At 46.4% G+C, this 24,976-nt stretch overlaps 1 protein-coding gene across 1 annotated transcript in view; it reads left to right on the plus strand.

Annotated features, from left to right (window-relative positions):
* The window catches only part of CFAP69 (cilia and flagella associated protein 69), a 1,486,345-nt gene that overhangs the window by 1,192,170 nt on the left and 269,199 nt on the right, over positions 1-24,976 (plus strand). Inside the window, exon 17 of the mRNA XM_069648365.1 lies at positions 18,969-19,158. Within this exon, the coding sequence (XP_069504466.1) occupies positions 18,969-19,158 (190 nt within the window). The remainder of the gene's footprint in view (positions 1-18,968; positions 19,159-24,976) is intronic.

Consider the following 24,976-nt stretch of genomic DNA (forward strand, 5'->3'; position numbering starts at 1 on the left):
ATATTTAAGTTCACAGAAGGATACACAAGTTTCTTGTCTTTCGGTTATCTTCCTCGCTTTCCCCTCTCTCACTTTCCTTTTACTTTCCGCTATCTTTCTTGCTTTCTGCTTCGTGCCATTTGTAAATTGTTTTTTTCTTCCTTGCCGCTAGCCGCACGCTCCCATTTTTCTCATCACTTTCCTCTTTAAAACTCAGTGGGTAGTGTTGGGCTGGCGAGAGGTCCTCGGGGTGTATGGGATCGGGTCAGGGGGTTTATAGTGATATCATTGAAAATAAACCGTCGACATACTAAAGCATCTAATACAAACCATCGTCTGCCAAAGCATCGACAACCTATATTTTACATGTAAAAGTGCAATTCCATCTAAACCAGTCCATCGACAATATACATGGACTGATTTCAATGGAAATGCACTTTTACATGTAAAGTAGCATTTCCATTCTTTTTTTGTAACTTTAAAACATTACATGGCGCTGTCCAGTGCAGAAATTTCAGCACTGGCCAGCTCCTTGAAATGTTTTGAAGTATTGGGGGGGATCCCCTACCAGCCCCCGCAACCCCCACACCCACCACCCTAACCCTAATGTAACCCTTAAGCTAACCTAGCCCCAACCCTAACCCCCAACCCTAACCGTAATATAACCCTTAATCCAACCCTAGCCCCAACCCTAACCCTAATGTAACCCTTAATCTAAACCTATCCCCAACCCTGACCCCTAACCCTAGCCCTAACCCTAATGTAACCCTAAGCTAACCCTAGCCCTAACCCTTACCCTAATGTAACCCCTAATCTAAACCTAGCCCCAACCCTAACACAACCCTAATCCTAATCTAACCCCTAACCATACCAATACATTTCGATGGATCCATCAAATTTTATTCAACAAAATGGCCATTCTATGGAATGGTATTTCGATGAAAAAAATGTGATGGTTTGCTGTTAGATGCATTGTGATTCGATGGAATGACTAGATACCGGGTCAGGGTCTCAACACCTGCCCCTCTGATCCCTGGGGACCGGCACATCTACCAAGGGAACGAGCACTCCTTCACAAGCTGCCAGCAGAAAACAGGATGCCTCAATCCAGCTTCACGGAGCCACGGCTCCCTAGCCACGCTGTGGCCCCTCACAGGCACCGGGCCAGCGTTGCGGTGTGCCGCTCTCGTCTGGATCCCCCAGGCTCCTCTCCCTTCAGCTCCCTGATACTTGGCTTCTTCAGGATTCACAGCTCGCTTCTCGTGTTTGGCAAACCTTGGCTTGGTTCTGAGAGGGGATCCCCTGCTGGACACAGCCATGCAGCCTCCCTTCTGCTCTTCCAGCTGCTTCTCTCCCTGCCCTCCCAGCAGTCTCCTTTTATAGAACTGTGTTGTATCAATGGGCTACAGGTGTGTGGTCAGGGCTGGGTTTGCCTGACCTTTTATAGCCCAACTAACAGGACATGCCTGTTCTTCAGTCCTGAAAATAGTCAAGTGGAGTCAGGTGTAAGTGGTCAGTGTTACATGCCTGACCTGCCTGGCTCTATTAATGGGACAACCTAATAATAGTAGGTGGCAGTATTCCCTCTGTTTCTCAAGGTGTTTCTCATAGATAATCCTCACTACTCTGAGTTTCTGCTTCTTCCCAGTATTACTCTTAAATGGAAAGGGGGAGATGGAATGGGATTGCAAATCTCCCATGAAAGCTGAGGAAGGGGTTTCAAATGGAAAATGGCGGGAGGGGGAATACCATGTCTTGCTCTTCGGTATTCTCCTCCAAACTCCTTGTGATCCTCCACTCAGGTGATTTCAGCCCCCCTCGCTTGTCCACCCCCAGGAATGGGATCCAAAAGCAATGGCCCTTTCCTGGCCAACTGCATGGAAGATCCCGGGGGAGTAGCTGGGGTTATACCGTCAGGTTTCTCACACATCGCTCTGGGCAGGCCTCCAGACCAGTGTTTTTCACCTGCAACGCCAATACAGAAACGAGAAAGGCCATATACAAATCAGGCTTGGTCCCACACTAAAAGGGGCAGACCAGCCCGATCTGCTTGGATACATCCCTTCTGCCCAAGACCACAAACAACCCCAGACAAGTTTTCGGCCTCATTGGACGCCATGAGTTACGTGTAACTGGAGTCTCCAGGACCAGCAGGCACGGGGCCGACCTCTGAGCATGCCTATCATACTCTATAGGCATGACTACAACAAATCAAAAGAGGTCATGGCTGGAAGGTTTCATTCTTAACCTCTGGCATTGCTCTGGGCATCCCTCCAGAACATCGTTGTTCGACTGCCAAGCCATGAGTGTGATAGACATTCATGCTGGATTCAGCTAAGGCCTTGAGATTCAAGCGATGAGGGTTTTGCATGTCTAAGATCTCTATAACCAATGAATTTATGGCGTTTGGGGGATGACCACAACGTCTCTGACTGCAAAGCCATGAATCCAAAAGCAATCTGTAAACATGCAGTGACAGTGGCCCTAGGCCGCCCAGCAGAGATACCATGGGAGACACCCTCCATGACTTGCTCAGTGCAGGGTAAGAAATCAATCCATGCCTGAGAAAGAACTCTCTTCAAAGAGGGAGGCCAAAACAAATCCCCAAGAATCACTGATAGAGGTTTCATTCAAGAAGTGGTTCTCGCCACTCTTTTTTCGTCTACAGCACACAAAAAGAAAAATCACTTATTCCATCAGAATAAGGGGTCAGGAAGATGAAACTGACTCATTGTTAGGCTGAATTATATGCAATACCCTTTGGGAACACCACACACAATTAAGACTACAAGTGACAGTACAAATTCACCTTTGGTACAAGCCTGTACTACGCAGTAAAGTGGTAGCGATGGCTGAGCAGCCTAAACTTATCTCAAGAGCAAGTGAGCAGTATCAAATAGTTACACAAAGGACAGCAATTACTATGATTCAAACAAACACTGACTCGAGGTTTCTGAGTAAAAGAATATACATTTATTTACACATCAGTTGTATAACATTTCACTAAAGTAAAGCAGTTGAAAAATCACGTTACCAATACACCACACCACTCCCAATAGGTTTCTAGACAAGTTAAGCTCACAATTGAAGTGAGCAATCCAGAAATTAAAAAGGCAGGGAAAGACAAAGCTAGGCTAAAATTGAGCAGCACCAACAAGTAAGTAAGCAGGGCAATCTAGAAAAAAGGAACTACAGTGATGGAATCAAATCAAAAAGGCTTAGGGCCAAAGTCAATAGGACAAAATTCTTTTGCTCAAGATTACACAGTTCAGGGTAGTTCCCAGTTAAGTCTTTGCCAAGAGATCCGGACGAAGTTGGTCGGCAGAAAAGTTAGTTAAAAGAGAAGAGAAGGGCAAGCCCTCGGATTGGCGAAAGGTTTCAAGCACCTTCACCGCGGCTGAACGAAACAAGCAACCGGATTTGCACAGTACCTTTTAAATGGAGAAGAAGCTGTAGCTGAGGCGGACGTTCCTGGTAGTTCCTGCAGGCTCACGGTTCCTGAAGCGACTGTCGGACTGACACGAAGTAGGAAGACTGGAGGGTCTGCACTACCCAGGGAAGAAACCAGCAGCAGAGCAAAACAACAAAAAAAGGTGCGCTCCTTAAAACCCAAGCAGGGTCCGACCTTCCTGGCTATCAGGCCCACTGTAGCTCTGTACAGCAAATTCGAGTCATGGCTTGAAGTTTGGGCAAACAGGTTGGTCGCACCAGTTCAGGGGGAGAAGATTCCTGGAGGATCTTCTGTCATTGGAGGTCGAGGATTCGGACCTGCAGCAGGGCTTCACCGGGTGGTTCAGTTGTGGTAGCGGTCCTCTTCCGTTAGCTCCTCGTCGGTTCTTTCGTTCCAGTGGCGACTCTGCCTTTCCAGTCCTAGAGACCTGCTTTTAATGCAGTTTTCCCCCATTCACCCAGCCTGGCTGTCAATCACACAGCAGGGTGTCTGTCCTGGCGGGGACAGTCACCCAGCCAATCAAACAGGAGTGCGATTAGAGTTACCAAGGGAACCCATGGCAGGGGTCCTAAAACCCCTCCCTCACATCCTGTCTGCCCAGACTTTCAGGTGCCTTAAGGAGGGCTTCTGTGCAGAAGCCCGCGAAAGACGGAGAACAAAGGGACCAAACCTGGTTTGGCGCGCAGAGTAAAACACTAGAGACTTTTACAAAAAGAAATGGCGAATAAACCCAGCCGGAACCGTATAAAAATGTATATGGTTGAGCGGGTTTAAGTTCGAGGCTACCAAGATAGCCTAAAACAATACCATGGTTATTTAAGATACTGCGGTAGGAAAAATAGGGTAGTTACCACTGCCACCAGCCAAGTCTTGATGAAAAGGGGGCAAAACAATGCTCCAAGAGAAAAAGAGTATTAACCCTTTCCAATACTCCATGTAAGATGGGGTGTACTGGGTCTGTGGTTTAAAGAGACTACATAAAGTTAATGGCAACTTTACATGTTTCTGGGAGACAGTAGTCAATCCCAGAAAAATGGAGTCAGTGGGAAGTCTGAAAATCAACCCTGTGTCACTGCACTGAAGGTGCTGTTTACCACACACACACAGTAAAAAGATGTCTGTGGAGTAGATTGGGCTCCGCAGTCTATGAACAAAATGTTAAACACACACAGCAAAACACATGTAAGAGTGGGAAAAAAAGGCTTGCACTCTTACCAGGTGAAAAAAATAAATCCTAGAAATCCAGCAAAGCTGCTGAGGGACTCAGTAGGTAAGGGAAATTAGCCATTCTGGAGAATTCTCCCAACACTCATCATGTAAAAAGTAAAGTTCCCCGCAGCTTCCTCCATGGCTGATAAGTGGGAGTTTTTCAGGTAGAAAATGCTGGAAATGGTTTTCTAGGCATCGTCGTAGATGGTTTTGGACTTGACACCATCGAGAGGGAAGGTCTCACTGCGCCCTCGAAGGCCGCCAGGTATTCATCACAAATGGGCAACCACATGCCAGAAGGCTTGGACCTTGCCCTGAAAACAAGCTGTTTTGGGCACTATGGCGCTGAAGCTGTGCACAGTGTCCTCGAACACCACTCTTATCAGCAACTTTGGCGCAGCACAGTGGGGACTTCCTCCAGATCCTGAAAGATGACAAATCCTACACACTTGTCCCAAGGCTATGCAGGTGGTGTAAGATCAGAAAGGTGACCCAATATATTTTGGCTTGGAGCCCTTGCAGAACGTACAGGAGCATGTAGCAGAGGTGGAGCCTGACATGATAGAGATGGCTGTCAACCTTCCGGACTTGAACAGAATCTACACCTCATCAGATTTAGATATCATAGATAACCCCCTTATATTCACCTGAATGTAGCCTTTCCTCACACCATGGGAGAAGGTGGTCAAGGCTTGGGAGTCCTATTTTGGCCATCTGCAATTTGACCTAACGGACATCATTGACAAAGGGTCACAGAAAGAAACACCTTTACCTTTTCGCCAGGCAGTGGATGACCCAGGGCTGGAACTGTGGCAACATCTGTGCTTGGTTGCTATAGTCGACAAGGAGCTAGCAAAAAAATAGACTTGCCTGTTCAAACCCGGCTTCTTTGTTCAAACACAGCACCCCAAAGAGCCTGGTAGTTCAGGCAGCCAAAGCGATTATAAAGTCAACCACTTTCTATTAATTCCCTCTGGATCAAGAAAGTAATGAACTCGATGCCTTCGGGAAGACATTATTGAGGGCAGGGACTGTGACCCTTAGCCGTCAACAAGTCCTGTGCCTTAGCGAACTGTACACACACCTGGAAAGTCATTACAGAGGCAGCAGACCTCTTACCAGAGGGGGATGTGAGGGACGGTTTCAACTCCATTGTAGCAGATGGCAAACAATCTATGTATTAGGCTCTGCAGGTGGGACTTTATACGGTACACTGCATGGCCTGGGCCATGTGGCCTGCGTCAATTGTCAGGATACATTCCTGGATATTGGGTTATGCACCCAACGTACAGTCAAAGCGCCTTGAAATGTGTGGCAGGGTCATGGACTTGACTCTGCCAGATTGGGATAGGGACCCCTCTCAGCCTGGGGCAGGAGGCCTTCCAGGGTTTTCCCCACAGTGGTGATGCCCCAGAGATAGGGTGAGGGAGTTGGGAGTGCCCCAGTCTCTGCCCCACCTTTGTGTGCCTTCATACATGTGAAAGTTCTAGTTCTCTCATTTGAGGACTTCATGTACCAGAAAGTACTGCAGCATATGAAAGTTGCTGTGCTCAGGGAGAAAGATTTTCAGACTTCACGCACAAGACAGAAACATCACTAAGAGTTGCATGAACCATTTCCTCTCGGACGCAGGAACTCACATCAGGAAGACTAACTTGAACACTATGAATGAAAAAAGGGCAGGGTTGAGAGGGGATTTTGATGTTTCCCACCACTGTGGCACTACCCAGAGGGGAAATAGGAAGATTGGTTTGGCCCCAAGGAACAAGTGACCCAATGAGCCAGTGGAAAAGGGAGGGAAAGACCACTAAAGGAAGTCAGGAGTATAACAACCAAATGGAAGACAACAGGAGTGAGGGTTGTTAAGGTGAGGGCAGGTGGAGTGGAGGTGGGCCAGGAGGAGGAAGGATGGTGAAGGAGAGCGCTGAGAAGACTGTTTTGGAGATTGTTTCAGGTGAGGTGCTGGTTGCAAGAGAGAGCAGTACCTGTGTATGAGAGTGTGTGAATGATTGTTGGAAGGAGATTATTGAGAGCTTAGACGGATATGTGAGAGCAAGAAGAATGTCTGAAGCAGCGTATGAGGGTGAATGAAAGTGAGAGGAGAGGAGCAGCAGAGAGTAGGGCCTGGGGGAAAGTAGAAAGTAGAGGTGGTGGAAAAGAGAGTAGAAGAAAGAAGAGTGAAGAGGTGATTGGAGAGCTGAGGGGAGAGGAGGCAAACGGAGAGTAGATGGGACAGTAGATTAGAAGATGAGTGTTCAGTGGAGAAAGAGGAAGAGTAATTAGGATATTGTGTGGCCATCCGAGGGACAGAAGGAAGGAGAAGAGTAGAGAAGGCAGATGAAAGAGAGGGAGAGAGTGAGGAAAGGAACATCAGGGACAGAAAGGCATGAGAGTGTCGAGTGAGTGGAACTGGGAATTTGAAAATACACCAGATCCTACTGAAAACCATATCCCTGGGAGTTGGCAGGATAGATTCCCCCAAGAAGAATCTCAGAGGGAGTCAGACAGAAAAGGCAAAAGCCTTTAAGCGATCACTTAAGTCGGAAATTAAAGATGGCAGCTGTTGCAGATTTCTAGTTTCCAACTTGGGGAATAGGGAGACATGGGCTAGAGAGTTGGGAAGCAGACAGGAGTTGAGAGACCGACATTCACATACCGCCAAGTTTCTGAATCGTTGGAGTTGTTCCAAATGAAAACTCTTGAACCACCCTCTGGCGTCTTGGTATTCATAATCCATCTATGACACATGCCGTTTGATGGTATCCACCTCTTCGTGGCGAAAGCAATTGAGTCCCTTGAAAAATGTACGTTCTCTCAGGCAACCACAATATCGTAGGATTAGCGGTACAACCGCCATCAGCTTCTTCCTTTACAACATTTCCTTCTGCCTTTGCCAGGTGTTGTGGAATTAAGTATTACCCCTCTTTCGCAACCATATAAAATAAGCATTTTCAATTATGAAAGGTAACCAGAGGCACTTCAGCTGACTGAGTAGAGGCCAGGAAGTTTTTAAAGAGTCTGACTCAAGTCTCCGCTTTACCCTCTGCAACAGCCACTCCAAAGCATCTTTGAGGTGTCCTCTGCACACTCTATGCCATTAGGAGAAGGATCTTGGAATGTGGCACCACACTCCTTATGACCTGTATGCTTTTACAAACAGTTGCCCAGTGGTATTGTCTGCAGTTTGTCAGGAAACCCCCATACCACCGCCACCTCAGAGCATACCTCCGCCGGACCATCTTCTTTTCATGGAACTTTGTGCCCTCCTGCTGCAGGAAGCTTTAGAGTCTGCATTTGCAGTGTGGCAGGGTAAGGCGTGGTTTTCTCCTTACTTTTTGGTTCCGAAAAAGGACAGGGGTGTTTAGTCTCATCTTGTACTTGAGACTCCTAAAAAAAATTCTCGGGAACAGCCTTTTCGAGACACTTTCCAGATTTTTCAGGTCCTAGACATTAGGATTGTTTGGTGCCACAAGATCTTAAGGGAGCCTATTTTCATGTGTCTATTTATCCAAGGCACTGAAAGCACCTGGGTTTCATGATAGACCGTGCACACTACCAATTTGTGGGCTGCCGTTCAGCCAGACATCCACCACAAGGGTGTTAAACAAACTGATGTCAGTGGTGGCAACTCGTCTAAGGAGGCAGAAGATTCAGATCTTCCCCCTACTTTGACGATTGGCTCATTAGAGTTTGCTCCCTGCAGCAGGTGGTCTTCCATCTTCACCACTCATGACACTGACTGCATAGTCTGGGCTTCTCCTGAAACATCAAGAAGTCACAAGTGACACCTTCTCAAGAGCTCCAGTACTTCAAAGCAGTTCTGGATACTCACTTTGTGGAATCAGAAAATACAATATTAAGGCTTTTACACCATGCAAAGAGAAATACACCAACACGGGCTTGTAAAGATTCCCAAAATCTTTATTGCAATTACTGAACAGTTTTACAAAACAAAGTACACAAATAGCTATTTGGCCGTCAGTACATCACAGAGACCAGCAGCAGGTTCATTGTGAGCAGTGAACAGGAATTGCTAGCTGGACATCAGCATATTTATACAGTTTCTTCATAACAATGTCCAGCCTCCTACAAGTTAATCATACACTGGGCTAGGGTTCGCGCCACGTTAATTCCTAATTTACATATCTCGTGCATGCGGTTTACTTCTTAATACATTTACTAACAAGCACTATTATTCTCTGGGTTTAACTTTACACTCTTTACACATTTGCTTTAATGCAGGTCAAACAGATCTTTTGCATGTCTTGTTTAAATAGCGTTATTGTTCTTGTATACTTGTAGGTTAACATCGCCGATTCAAGTAATCACCTGATCCCAAGGTCAACAAAGGACAAGGTCTAAATGACCCTAACATGTAGCCTGCAGGCAGGTTGGACATTAACTCGCCTTCAGAGCTTGAAGAGGTTAAGTAAGAACAAGAGAACACAGGTCGGCCATTTTAGGCCACAGGGTGACTTTGCACGACAAACTAAAATGGCGGCGATAACCTAAAATGGAGGCTTGATTAACTTTTTTTTTTTAAACATTTATTTTATTAAGAGAGCAGGTTAGCATTCAGACCGTCCACAAAAGAAAGAATTTGACATGGTATTGAGGCATGTACAGTATTGGCACATATATACAGAGTAGCAAGAAAAAACACAACAAACATCCCGGTTCATGGTGTAGAGAGAGGCGCAGCATCCTCGTCCTGTATCTGGGAACACAAATAAATACGCAACAGCGACCAAATGTCTTTGGGACGACACTGTGTCGGGGCTGATAAAACAAAAAGTTCTTTATCGTCATTTACCAAACATAAGTCTTTTAAGAAATTGGCTCTGGATGGTGCAGTTGTAGACTTCCATGATTTAAGGATACAGCGCTTGGCGACAACACATGAAATATTAAATAAGCGCCTCGTAGTTTCTTTCACTTTACCAATGTCACCAAGCAAGTACTTCAAGGGGGACAGAGTCACCGGAATCGACGTTATGTCTCCGAGGAGTTCTGCCACCTCCCGCCAGAATTCCATAATCGAAGGGCATGACCAGTACATGTGGTAGGGGCTAGCGTTTGGTGCATTGCACTTGGGGCAGGCTCCCGTGCAACTCTCAACAAATTTGGCTAGTCTGGCGGGGGCATAGTGGAGCCGATTCAGAACTTTAAACTGGATCAGCCGTAGCCCCGCGTTCATAGAGACGGATCTGGTGAGTTGACAGAAGCGTGACCACCGTATTTCATCCGCCCGTATCCTGCTCCCAGGTTTCTCTCATCGTATTACGTGACGGGGAGTGGGTTTGTACTAATGAGTATACCAACGAGACCCCTTTATTGTGACTATTAGGGGATACTATTGCCCTAATACATTCATGTACCTGGGTTTCCAACGGGAAAGATGGCCATCTAGCTGCAAAAGCAAATTTCATACGATGATATTGAAAGCGTTTAAGTGGGCCTCCTCCCACCATCCCGATGAAGTCAGCGAGTTCACAGAATGTGCCATTTGGGAACATTTCCCTTAGTGTGAATAGCTTGTTAGGATCGCAGGATTGTTGAATGGCTTTATCAAATGTTGGGGATATACTCGAAGTTCCACAGGGGGACCTCCGGGTCATAGGGGGTCTCAAGGCCTAATCTGTTATATATCTTGGCCCAGGCGCGTATGGTTGTATATACCGGGTCAAACGGGCATGTGTCTCCATAGACAGGGTTAAGAAGAAGTGATCTGATGTCATTGGGGCGATCAGCATGTTTCTCCATGGGGATGTGGGGAGATGTGTCCTCAGGGTCAAACCAGTGTTTAACAAATTGAGCCTGTGCAGCCAGATAATATAGTTCAAAATCTGGCGCAGCAATGCCACCCCGTGAGAATGGTTCCACCATCTTATCCCACCCCAATCTGGCCGTCTTCCCATTCCGAATGAAATTAGAGGCGGGCGACTTGAGTTTCATGAAAAAGGACTTGCCGGGCCATATCGGAATGTTGTTAAAATAATATAAGAGTTTGGGTAAGACTACCATTTTGAGAATAGCCACTCTACCATACAAGGACAAGGGAAGGCTAGCCCACGTTTGGAACTTGGTCATCAAACTCAGTAACAGTTCACCATGGTTCTGTGTATATAACAATTGTTTGTCCCTGGCCACCATAATACCCAAGTAACATACTTGAGTCGGGGTGGGCCTAAGCCCAGCAATTGCAGCAATGTTACCCGTACAATCTGTAAGGGGAAATATTTCGGACTTGGGAACATTGATTCTGTACCCTGAATATTCCGAGAACTCATGTATGTCCGACATTATGTGCTGTACATTCTCTTCTGGGTCGTGGACATATAGCAGGGTGTCGTCTGCATATAGTGAAATGATCTTGGGGGGGCGGACAGCCTAAGCCCTCTGTGAGTGGTTCTGGCGTATATATTCTGCCATCGGCTCGATAGTAAGTGCAAAAAGTATAGGTGAAAAGGGACAGCCCTGCCTGGTACCTCTGTAGAGCCTAAACGAGGGGGACAAAGTGGCGTTGGTCAGAACCTTAGCAGTCGGGTGAGTATATAGTAGCTGTACGCATTTGATGAAGTATCGGCCAAAGCCAAACCGTTCAAGCACCAGGAAGAGATAAGACCAGGACACAGAATCAAAGGCCTTCTAGGCATCAAGGGCCACCATGGCAGCTTTTGTTGCAGAATCAATGTGTGCCATAACGTTAAACAAGTGCCTCAAGTTGAGAGCTGCAGATCTAGTTGGTATAAAGCCCGCCTGGTCTGGGTGAACAAGGATCGACATGTACGGCAGGAGCCTGGTGGCTAACAGCTTGGCGAAAATTTTTGCATCGGTATTAATCAAGGAGAGCGGTCTATACGAACCCGTGTCATGTGCAGGTCTACGGGGTTTCAGGAGGACAGTAATAATAGCTTCGCGCATCGATTCTGGAAGATTCCCTTGATCCATCGCCTCCTCCCACACTTTTAACAGTAGTGGGGCTAGTTCAGTCCTAAATTCCTTATATAGTTCCGCGCTAAGTCCATCCGAGCCGGGGGCGCGGCTCCCTGACAGAGATTTAATGGCCTCTACAATTTCTTCAATAGTGATGGGCTGATCCAGTATGTTACGGGTCTCAGTGGTCAGTGTAGGGAGGTCTAGGCTATCCAAATACCGGAACGTGTCTTCTTTACTTTTGATGTCATGATTGGAATAAAGGGAGGAATAAAACTCAGCGAAGGTGGAATTAATGTCTTGCTCCTTATTAACCAAAGCCCCAGTTGGTGTCAGAATACCAGGAATTGGACTCCGATGTCTATCTGTTTTAAGCATGGTGGCTAAGAATTTCCCGGCCTTATTACTCTCACCATACCTACGGGCCTTGGCAGGCGCAGCCATGTATAAGACCTTCCCTGCTGGCTAACGCGTTGAATTCCTTCAACGCAACATGCATTTGCGATAGTGTTGCCTTGTCCTGTGTGGCGCCATATTCAGTTTGTAACAGGCCTATTTTAGTTTCGACTACGCCCAGCTCCCGTTTTACAGCTTTAAGCATACCCGTGTACTTGCCCAGGATAGTACCCCGGATCCAGACCTTGAATGCCTCCCAGAGGGTAGCATAAGTGGTTACCGATCCCTCATTTATTTCAATAAATTCCGTGATCTCAGTATGGAGGGCTTCGCAAATATTAGTGTCCCTGAGTATGGCGGGGGCATTCTCCACCGTCTAACTGGAGGAGGGGCATCACCCAGCTGAATGCCAAGTGTTACTGGTGGCTGGTCAGAGAGGGTGCGGGGGTGTATTTCACAACTGGTGACCATGCCGGCAAGGGGTGAGCTAATGAACCAGTAATCGATACGTGAATGGGAATCATGGACAGAAGAGTAAAAGGTGAATTTCCTCTCAGTAGGGTGCAGTGTGCACCAAGCGTCTACCGCATCCATCTGTTCCATCAACTGCCGCACAACCAATGCGGCTCTGGAGGGGGCCCTGCGGGCAGTAGAGGACCGATCAAGGGACTGGTCCAAAATAGTATTGAGATCGCCGCCCCAAATTATCAGTGCCTCCCCTGATGTAGTCGGCATATCAAGTATCGTACAATGGAACTGTGGATCGTCCACATTTGGCCCATATGTATTAACAAGTATTAATTGGTATCCCGCCAACTCCCCCCAGACTAGTGCATATCTGCCAAGCGGATCTATTTTACTGGAGTGGTATTTAAAGCACAGCTTGGGGTGTATGAGGGTTAACACTGCCCTAGACTGTGTTGAGTATTCCGTGTAGTATCTCTGGGGGCCCCATCTTGGCAGGAATGCAGAATTGACATTACCCAGTGTGTGCGTCTCTTGAATGAAAAGAATATGAGGATCGTGACGTGTAACATATGCTGCCACCTTCCTCGCCTTCACCGGGTTGTTAAGCCTGCAAATATTTCAAGAGAGTAGCTTGACTTCTAAACCCCTATCAGCCTGTGCCATACCTGCATTTTGTAAACATCATCTGTTCGTAGCCTCGCCCCTGTCGCAAGTGATACGGCCATTCTGCCATGTAACCGCTCTCTGATTTTAACAATCAAACTCCTTTAAACAGAAACTCCCCAAACCATCCCGATCTGACACCAGGAACCCACAACATCTGGCCCAACTTTGTCCCACCCACCGCCCACATCAACTGCGGAATATTGACTCACTCAATGACCATGGTCGAGCTTGTGTTGGCATTGACCAAACTTCCGGCCGAAGCCAACCTTGTATTTGAATGAAACCCCTTCAGGTGGTCCAAATTTCCACACCAAGAACACCCATTTCCAACCCCTCTTCCCTCCCCCCCACCCTCATCATCACCCCCAACTTGACGATGTACCCAAAAACAATCGTGGAACATTCCCGGGGTAGCCATGTTGCCTCACATGGCCGCCTGATTGGCTCCAATCTCCAATAGTCACATGGAATGGAGCCGCCCTGCTTGTAGGATCAATAGGGCTGCAGTGGATACTACATAAGGATACAGACCAATCCGGCCGCCAGAGCTCCCTAGTCCTCGGGTCTTGGTCTGTTGTTCTGTGCCGGCCTGCCCCCCCTCGGGGAGAGAGGTATGGAAGTCTCTATATACTGTGTGGCCTCAGTCGGGGATTTGAAAAAATGCGCCCTACCCGCATGTTGGATCCTCCTCTTTGCCGGGAACATCAGAGCATATGGAATCTGGCGGTCTCCAAGGAGTCTCTTGACTGGTTCATATGATCGCTTGCTCGCCTGGACCCCGGCAGAAAAGTATGGGTATATATGTATTTGGCACTCCTCATGTTGAAGCGTTCCAGCCTCCCTGGCCAGCCGCAGGATTGTGTCCCTGTCTCTATAGTTAAGCAGCCGTGCAATTATTGTGCGAGGGGGAGCACCTGGTTTGGGGGGCCGGGGCAAGAGTACGGTGGGCTCTCTCCACCAAGAAATGTTTGGAGAATGACTCTGGACCAAATAGTGTTTTAAACAGTTGTTCAAGTTGTTTCTCCATTTGGCCTTTCCCAAATGACTCTGCCACGCCGACCACACGGATGTTATTGCGTCTCGATCTAGATTCAAGATCCTCGCATTTATGTTGCATTTTAGTCATGGCTTCCTTAAGCTGAGCGATGTCACGACCATGTTGTAAGATAGCGTCTTCGTTACTGCTAATTCTATTTTCTGCATCAGTGACACGTATGCTCTCTTTTTCAACTCTAGCCTTCAGGGAGCCAATGGTAGACACTATGTCGTCCAGTTTCATGTTCACTGCTCGGAATCCATTTTCCACAAGCATGGTCAGCTTGTCCTCCCTTTCTTCAATGTCTGCAGGTGGGGTTTCATTAGCGTCAGCGTGCACCTCAGTTATGGCGTTCGGCGCCTGGCTGCCGGTAAATGCATCCATAGGACCCTTCCTCTTGTTACTGGGCGTCTTGCCTCCCTTCCCAGTCTTGTGTGGCTCACCCATGGTGCCGGCCCCCAGTACCTGGTTCAGTTACCTTTACTGCCGGGTGCCCGAGCCCCCGCCCGTTGTTTATGGATATTCGGCGAAGCCACCTGGATCAGTACGACAGAGTTTGCCGCTGGGGCAACAGGGGTCCTCTGCCCCCCCCCTGCTCCCAAGACGTCTGTAGATTTTCCGGCAGAGCCCCCAGCACCAGGGCATCAAAGCCCAATGTTAGGCACCAGCGATGGATATTTTCTCCCACGTAGTTAGGTGTCAAAACTCAGGACGCGCCACAGTTTATGCCAAAGAGGGCTTATATAGATGTCTGGGTGTCCACCAGTGCCTGGAGTCGGCCAGGCCACCAGCACAGGGCTTCATGCGCCAGGGCGACCGTGCCTGAAGTCGCCAAAGTTAGTGCAATCTCCTACGTATGTGCGCCCACGGCAAACAGATAGTTCTGGATGGGAACCGGGAGGCAGGGACTTCACGGATGAAGGGCATGCAATGTAGTATCAGGAGCACTGTTGCCCGCTAGTAGGGCGTTTCCGTCAATCCCCCCTCACTGGCACAGGGGCCCCTCACCTCCCGCTGCTTCATGAAGCCGTGGGCTTTGGCCTCCGTAAATTTATGTAATGTCTTAGTGGGCATGGGCCCGCGCGTAACACAGAGACCGGCTTCCCGCCCACCGGGAGTGTCGGATCACTTGGGGCCAATTTCTCCGCGCCCCACGTGCCGGCTCCCTGCCGAGCGCAGCTCGGAGAGTGTCTCCGGCTGCAACGGGCAGCCACTTAGCAGGATGTCACCGCCATGTCTAGTGGCGTCTCTGCCGCAAATTCCAGGGTGTGGGGGCCACAGAAGAGTAGCGTGTATCGTACCTGAGGGGGGCTCAACGTCTCCTCGTCTTCACGGCCGAACCTCTCTCAGTCCGCAGCTGCTCCGCGTGGGTGCGAGTCAGGTGCGGGCCGTTGACAATGTCCCCGCCCCCACTCGGCCTCCTCCTCGCCAGAGTCCACGGCTCCGCGTTGCCTCTGCCTGGAACTCCGAGCCGGATCGTGCTCCCAACGCCAGTCGGGCCAAATTCAGAGCGGCATAACTTCGGCGCCAAAGACCGATTTCCACCAGGATTTGGAGACGTTGGGGATCAGACCTCGGCTCGTCTACACAGCCATTTGTGGGTGCTTAGGTAGCTCCAAAACTGATGTTTTCTGGACGGATCTTGCACTGGAGCAGGAGCTCAGGATTCAGGCGGCCATCTTTGTCGTGCGCAACAGCACCCCCAGAGGCTTGATTAACTTAAGGTCACGACCTTGCGATGCAGATTTCCTCGCAAAGCGACTGGGCATAGGCCAACATATTCAATGAGGACGAAACAATATTATATCAGTTTTAACGACTTGAGAAAGCTATCCTGCCATGGGTGAATGGTCCCATAACACCAACTTACTGCCAGCCTTTGGGCCACATAGCATTCTGCTTTTTCCTGGTGCCAGAGGCCAGACTTAGGATGAAATCGCTTCAGTGTCCTCTTCATAGTCACTGGTCACAAATCCCAGGCAACATGTCAGACCTGCTTTGGGTCTTTGCCTGTGTAGCGCAGGATCTGTTGTGATTAGCTCAGTGGGACAACCTGAAAACAGGGAAACATTTTGGCAACCTTTGCCAGAGGCTACAATTGTCACAGCTGGTTCTCTAAAAGGCTGGGGCGCAAACCTGGGGGATCTCAAAGTGAGTGGGATATGGATCATAGGAAAGTTCAGTTTTATAGCTGTGGGCAATCGGAACAACCGAGAGCCATCCTTCCTTCGATCGATCCAGTGGAAGATTGTCCTGAACTTGACAGACAGCAAAGTGACCATGCATTACCTCAACAAGAGAGGAGAAGTGGGGGTCACTGCCCCTGTTCAGGAAAGTGATGTAACTTTGAGAGTCTTGCAGTACATTTTCCTACCAGTTGATCTTCTAGCGGTGAAGAAGACCGTGGTGGCCGATACCCTAAGCAGGCTGGCACTGAGTCTCTCACGAGGAGGAGTGGTGCCAGGAGGATCTTGCAGAAATCATAAACCTTTGGGTAACACCTCAGATGGATCGGTTTGCCTGCAGTTTAAACAGGATGTGTGAGCTGTTCTGCACAAGGGAATTTTCCCTAAATGGATACTGGGGATTACATTTTTGATTGCTTGGGATTTAAATCTCCTATAAGTATTCCCACCGGTTAACGTCATAACGCATGTTCTGAGGAGCCTAAGGCTCGATGGATCGTTTGATGTCTTTCTGAATGCTTCAAATTTAGGGCATACCATGAAGCCTCAGGGCCCACTCACCAAGGAGTGTAGCCGCCAGGTCAGACTTTTAAAGAAGAGTTCCAGCCTTGGCCATCTACACATCTTTTCAAAACATTACAGCCTGGATTCCATGGTTTATTAGTTTGGAAGAGCAGTCCTTCAAAGTTTCTTGGTCTGATTGGATTCTTCCTCTCCCCTTCTCTAGGTCTGCTCGTTGCTACGGGAGTGTATCTAAGATGAAGAATCTGTGCGAGGGTGCAGTCCATTCGAAGAACAAATTACTTACCCTGGTAATGTCTTTTATGTTGGATTATCCTTCCACAGATTCCTCATTGATTTCCCAAACTACACGACATAGAGAGATTTACAATGTTGCTTCAGGAGTAAGAGCATATATTACTGCAGCTGCTGAGCACAGGGGAAAATGGGGAACTGAGGTAAGTGGGCATGGTGTGCCAAATATATCAGATGGGCATCATGACTTCCAGAGCCATGGACTGTACCATCTCAGAGAATCACTGTTGAGCCACACCTCGTCCCCTGTTAGTGATAATAGTTTCCAGTGCCAGGTGATGCTGCCTATGAAGTATCTGCCATGAGAGATCTGTGGGAGGAGAAATAATCAAAAAGAGCATTACCAGGGGGAAGTAGTTTTTTGTTGCTGTCCTTTCTCATGGTCATGTATCTGGTGTCCTATCAGCTGCACTGGACCCTTCACTCTGGATGTTCACTACTACCAAATCAAATGTGCACCAGAAAGTCAAAAGCTATGGTACACTATGAACGTATCCACCCAAGAAACATACCACCTTCAATTGCACAGAGCATTAAGAAGCTCTTTCTTCAGTAATCCGTACATATACCCCGTTGATTTCCATATCATTCTGTTTTCATCATTATCCATGTTTATTCAGATAAAAATCTGAAACACATATACATTTCATCAAAATCGGTATAAATACTACATATATACATCGTAAAGCAATATTTTTGAAAAATATGATATACAAATTAGAAAGTTTGGAAAAAACGTCCTTCGTCAATCAATCTGTTCAGACTACAATGTAAAAGTATTGACAACAATCCAAATGTATCTTGGCCGTGACTATAGATTATGATGCTTAGAACATTTAAATCCTGGTTTATTACCAAGAGCAAACTGTTTGACACTTTTAACTTATCCGTCAGAACGTTCCTGTTTTGTTCTTATTGACAAACCCATAATCTTAAAGCTAGGTGCACCAAAAATGGCCATAGAGTGACACTGTAAAGGGCCTCCTTTGTAGTTTTTATTCCAAAGTGCTAATAGCAGTCTGAGTCCAACTTTTCTCTAGGGTTGGTATACAGAGCATTTACAAATGAAATGTAACCGGTTTTCCCTAATGGTTTTGCAGTATCAACAATTATTTCCCATGGGGCCACTGCCAGCATGCTGCAAGGGACGCTAAAGGTACAATCCCCAAATGTATTTGAGTATGTAACGACTTACTCATGGCTCAATAGTATCTAAATTAGCTTCCAGTCCCAATGAATGAATTCCAAAGCAATCAAGCAATAGACCCCCACTCCTGCAAGTTGTTAACAGGTGACCAAGTGACCACTCCTCATATACCAAAAAGTATGTCTCTTTTTGGAAATTCAGTCACAGACATCAGATCATCTCAAAGAGCTTCAAGATGAAGGCTACATTTCAACATCTAAACCATGTTTTTTTCAGTTGGGGGTTTAAAGAGCGAATTAAAGGTACTTTATATGGACAAAGTGAAGAAGATTCCCAGATCTTCAACCAATACAGCAATGGTTTCAGTTTGCCTTTGTAGTTTAAACCCATTATTACTAACCCCAAACGTAAGGGAATGATGGAGGAACTACGAAATACGACCCAGAAAGATTTAAGCGTTAGGTTTTCTCAATGCTCCAATGGCTCTAGATATCCTATATCCTAAAGTTCACCCCCAAACAGCACTGCTGAGAAAGTGTATACTTTGGAGTAAAAAAAGTCAATTTCATCTTATTTACTATGTTCCTTTTGTGTTGTGCTGTCAATATACGTTTCAAATAAAGAAAATGTACTCCTAAATGAATCATAACCATTTTCTTATTTCTATTTATTTCAAAGTTAAATCAGAGCAATATGAACAATGTTATTCTTGGGATCCTGGTAGAATTCTGTGACAACCCAAAAACTATTTCCCATCTCAACACCTGGCGAGGAAGCAAAAACCAGACGTCAGCCAACCTTTTGATTCAACTTTGGAGACAAGAGGAAGATATACTTGGTGTTCATCATGATGAAAATAGGATAATAGGTGAGTGCATTGCACATACTATTTATTTAATTTTTAAGGATTTCCTTTCGCATCTGCTCGCAGTTCATTTTTTATTTTAATTCTATCTTCAAAGATATATGTAAGACTATATGGACAAAGAACCTCCTTTATTAACGTTTTGATTGCTGCATTGTGTGCACAACCCTGAGCAAAGAAAAATGAAAAACACAATCCTTTGCAATTGACTTCCACACCATTGATGTTGCCAGTGTCAACTGCAGATTACCTCCATAAAACAGACTATATAGTACTGTCATGGACATTTGTAATCTCGAGTTTCACGCAACTTGCCCTTTGCTGCAGTACTGCACCCTGTATCTCAGAAAGCTACCAGTTAAGCTTGTCTTCCCTGTTGTTGATACATCCAAAAGACCACACTGCTTCCTTCTTACCTTCAGTATGGCACAAGAAACACTGCCCATGCTCTGAGTGATGGCAATACCTGATATGCAACCTCATCTACTGTCCTGCAGCCTAGGAAGTTATTTGCCACCCCCAAGATTGCACCCGTGACATTCTTATACATTTGTACATGTGCACCTGACTGAGAACAGACTTGGGACCTTTGTTCTCCAACAGAGCGCTAAATGTTTTTGTTTTATGCATTATTTTCCATAGGACAGAGATATTCTGACTAAATATATGAAACCTACAAAGCCATCTTGCATGCTCAAACATGGAATAAATGGATTTCCTAAATGTAATATTTCCCTGTGTGACGTAGTCGGCATGTAAGCAATTGCCACAGACTATAGTGTAGACAACTATATGCACATGTATACGTGCTTGCACATACACACATATATAAGTATATACACACACATATATGTATATACACACACATATATCTATTATAACATCAGAAATAATAAAGTTAAGATATTTGAGGAATGGCAGCGGCAAGTTCCTGGCGTGGCGATAATGATAGCAGGAGATTTTAAACGCACATTCGGTTACACTAAATGACCTTACCTCAGATGAGTACCAACTGGATTTAGTGAACAATAGTAATCTTAAGTATACTACCAATCAAAAAAATCTGTTGAGGAAGGGCAGAATTTGGACAGATATATTACTAACTAATGACCTGCTACCTAACTTACCGGAAAGTTAATTGTCCTTGCTGCCTTTCAAGACCTGGCAAAGTGAAAAAGCTTCCTCCTGTTTGGACTCCACATTTGCTTGAGAGAGAATGTGGTCGTGAATGGCTGAATTTAAAGCATAATCCGCGGGGAAGAGATCATGCGGTAATGAAATTACTGTATTTACCTTATACAAATATATCTAATAGTGGTTTAATGGCACATGCAACTAACAATCTTCAAGGGAACCTTATAGGATGGACTACATCAAATGTGGAAAAAGCAAATATATTATTAGTAAAACGTGTTGCAGCATGGAGAGGACACACAATCCAATGGGTTATTGTTAGGAAAGATTTCATATTTGAATGTAATTTTCCCTCCATGTGTCAACCCCCAAACTTTTTGCTGCTGTTTAAACACCAGAGAAGCACAGCCCTCAGCTGCCCTCCTCTGGGCTTTCGCTCACTTTTTATGGGGAAACTGACATGCCCTTAAGACAGTCAGTACTGAGAGACTTTGTTTCCCTTAGTCCTTTCCTCATGTTGCAACTTTTGTGCAACATGTAACAAGTGTACAATGTAACTTACCTTACAGTACACTTGGGTCTCTAGTCTTTCCAATGGCCCTAGAAACTCTCGTTGGACTTTTTATGAACTGTGCAGATGAGTCACGGACAGGACTGGTGGCAGCTTTCGTTTACATATATTTTTAACCCTTTCTTGCCATGTTAACCGCATTAACCGCGATTGGCACAAATAGGTGGCCTGGCTCCAACATGGCCATGCCTCAAGGTTCTTTGTCCTGTCCTTTGGCCATCTTGCCCCTTCACCTTCCCCAGGTCGAGTCGACCCGGGTCAGTCCTTATTTGGTCATGCACTTTCCCGCGAAACCCAATGCTTTTGCAGGCTTCTGCATGCCTTGTGTGTGTGCGCCTCCAGGATGTGGGCTGGGATGTCTGTTCCCAATACACATCCTGGGTGTCAGAGAGTCTGCAGTGTCCTGAATGCCTGGGACCACCATGGTCCATGATTGGTCCACGTATGGAGTGAGCGTTTGTGAGCAGTTCTCCCATTCGGTCCTCTCCGTTTTGGCGCGAAGGGAACTTTGGATAAGTGGAGGCTGGAAACACCACTACCATGTCGATCTCCCGAGTTCACACCAAACAAGGGATAAGGAGCCAAGTATCCTGCAACAGAAGTCGAGTCAAGGAATCGCTGGGGACCCGCTGGAAGGTTTGGTACCCTGAGCCCACTGTCGTCCCGTGAGACCCCTCTGCATGTGGTCGTCCTAGAAGGTCTGCAAAGGCGCTTCGACCCATTGCAATAATGGGACCAACTATTCTCGGCACCTTCACCAAACCCTGCAAGTAAGCCTCTTCGGAAGTGTCCCTGGGCCAACCAGTGGGCTGACCAGCTTACGCTGGACGTTTGCTCTGTCACCGCCGCCGTTTTGAGGAGGCCCTCGAAACTTGGCATACTTCTAACTCTGTGTCCACAGCACCCTCACTCCGAATTTCGTACTTTTCGCATTCCCTGGTCTGAAGTGAGACGAGTGTATCCGAACCGGAGTAAACACGGTTGCGGTGTTGCCCTGCTGTCGCAACGACCTGTGCCAGTTTGCTGCATTTGTGACCCCCTTGCCCCTGAAGCCTGCTGCAGTGGAACTGGGCCGATTCTTCCACCCTGAGCGGAGAAATCGCCACTGGCCCGTTTGGGAATCCTCGCTGCATCTCGGGAACTACACGGTGTTGAGACGTCCTGATTGTCGCATTCGAACCTGCCAGCGAAGTGAACTGTACTGGCGAAGTTTGGGTCTGCCTGCATAGGGGACCGGTGAGTAGTCCCCTAGTGCAAGAGCCCATTTTTACGCACAAAGTGGCCCCTGAGGGCCCATTTCCTTTCCACCGCTATTGTAAAATAGCGACTCCATCCTGAACCCTCCAACTGCCTCTGCCCTCAAGTGGAGGTCCTGTTTGAATAGTGGAAACTTGTTCTTCATCACCTTATCCACCTGCCTGAGATGCTAGAGACCCTTGAAGAGACCATATTTTGCCCATTGGCACAAGCGCGTGTATGTACTATTGCGCATAAGGCTCCTCTCTTCGTAGAGCTTGGACTGCCTCTTAAATTGGGTGTATCATCGATGTGGAACTGTGTCTAAAGATTATTTGCACTGCCTGTTTTTCTCCTCTTCTAGGTGGTCTACATATTTTGTGCTTTTAACCCCTTAGACCCCAATGGTCTTGTATATATATTGTATTGATATTGATGTATTGGTTTACTCTAGTAATACTGTGATTCTTTGTATGGTCTATTTTACAAAGGCCTTGTAATAAATGTGTATATATTTTTAATATAACACCTTTCTGGAGTAATTTGTAAGTGTCCTTGCTTTGTATGCTCATTGAGGTCTTTCAATCACCCTCACCCCTCCTGACACTTAGCCTTAACCGCCTGCCATAGATACCCTGATTGGTCTGGCTTGTCCAGAGGTTATCCGGTTCCAAGAAACTAGGCTGGCCTTCTGAACCTCTGCCCCTCCAGGTCAGAGTTCAGAAATCCTTCTTAACAGTTATCTAGGGTGTTTGCCCAAAACCTTGTTCCATCCATTAGCCAATAGAATCCGTAGTGGTAAACAAGGGAGTAAATACATGGCTATCTTTGACATACTAATACACGAAGGAAGCTTAACCATCGAACGGTGATACGTTGTATTAAGCTTGTCCTAAATTAACATTAAATGAAAAAAAGGCTGACATAAATAAAGTAAGAGCAGAACACAGGCATTGGAAGTTAGAGCGTAAAAATGCCAGGCAATCAGCTAACTGGAAATTTATGTACAGGTTAATGAAGGCACATGACACCAAAAAGTTCTCGTATACATATCGCACATATACTACAGGACATGCACCAAGAGAAATTAACTAAATCTCGGAGGAAAGCTGGTGTAAATATATTTGAAAACTGTGCAGAACTGTGCAGGGATGAATGGTGAACACCCAAGATCAAGAAGCAGAGATGCAAGTGCAAATGGTGGCAGATACTGAGATTGACATTGAGGAGATATACCATGTAATCTGCAAATTAAAAGTATCCAGCACCCTGGCCCTGATAGTTTGGCAAATATGGTGCTTAAAGCCAATCCTCAAATATGGGCAGAATTGCTTTCTTCCCAATATGAACAGATTTTGTCCAGCGTATGTATACCAGAGAGTTGGTGCTGCACTATTCGTATACCTGTACACAAGAGGTGACCGATGATAGAACCAAATCATTTTAGACTTCTGGTAATGGTGGATTCCAGCAGTAAAATCTTTGCCAGCATTCTTTTAAAACACGTAATACTTGGGTGTCGAAGAAGCAGATAGTGATTCCCCAGCAAACAGGATTTAGCAGAGAATGCAGTACAACACACAGTATATGGGCGGTGTGTAATAATAACTGTGTTTACTTGTGTTGTGTTGATTACTTCTCTGGCTTCAACTGCGTTATAGGATCTCGCTTATGATCTAAATTGGGAATTGACCCATGTCTTCTGTATTATCTTAGGCTCCGGTAGTCGAAAACCAGTGTTACAGTGCGACTATCGCAGGATGGTACCCTCGCCCAGTTTATCACCAATAACAAGGGACTGAAACAGGACTGTGTCCTGGCCCCTGCGCTATATAATCCATGTGTCTGATTTAAGCTCCCATTTCGAGGCTTACCACAATTTTCAATCCATGCTAGCTGGTAGGTCTATAAGATGTTTGGCATATGCCAATAACACAGTCCTTATAGACCATACACCCGTAGAGCTCCAGAGGGCAATTGACGGCCTCTTCGAATACACTATTGAAAATGGTTTACAAGTTAATCAGGGTAAGACCAAAATAATGACCCTGGGCAAGAGCAAACACAGTAGTTAACTCTTATTTATATTTTGGACGCCCATTAAAATCTTTAGCTTGGATAAACATACTGGAGGGCCCTTATTGGCGCACAGTTTTGGGTTTGGGCCCTTCGTGCTCTATGCAGTATCTTCACTTAGAACTGGGTCTCATTTCATGAGGGGCATGGCTTTATGGGCGCGTGGTACATTCTACCTGATAGCGTGCACCGCCCCTACTTGTAAACTGCTTGCATTGGCTGGACGTAATTACGATTCTGAGAGCCACCCAAAAGGGCTCAATTTTAAACAGCTGAATGAAACCCTCTTGGAAGAGGTTTTATGTCAAAAAGAAATGCCATTCATCCATCTGAAAAAATCTTTTGAGCATAAATTGAACAGATGGGATTGGTGTGCGAATTATGACCTTCTAGCTAAGCTAAAGGGACATGAGGTAATATCCCATGTAGTGCACAGATTCCGGAATACCCAACCTTATTTGTTGTTATGCCCGGCTCCTGAAGTAAGGCAATTTTTCTTAAGGTTGCGAGTAAACCAACATCCGGTACTTGCTGTCCCGGGGCCTCGGTTGGGGGTGGCCCAGGAATACAGGACCTGTCGAATCTGTGATTGACCAGGATCTAAAGAATCTACTAGACACATCCTTATCCAATGCTCCAAATTAGGGTCAGTGTATATGTGTATGTTTGGTAAATTAGTCAAAAAGCTACAAAAAGCAGAATGTCCAGAGACCATCCTGGATATTATTCACAAACTCCATTCTGATACTATAATGCAGGTCTGATTGAACATCGAGGGTACTCTCTCAGCTCCAATAAAAGTTA

Source organism: Ambystoma mexicanum, chromosome 2q, assembly GCF_040938575.1.
Source record: "Ambystoma mexicanum isolate Mex_15411 chromosome 2q, UKY_AmexF1_1, whole genome shotgun sequence".
NCBI classification, from domain to species: domain Eukaryota; kingdom Metazoa; phylum Chordata; class Amphibia; order Caudata; family Ambystomatidae; genus Ambystoma; species Ambystoma mexicanum.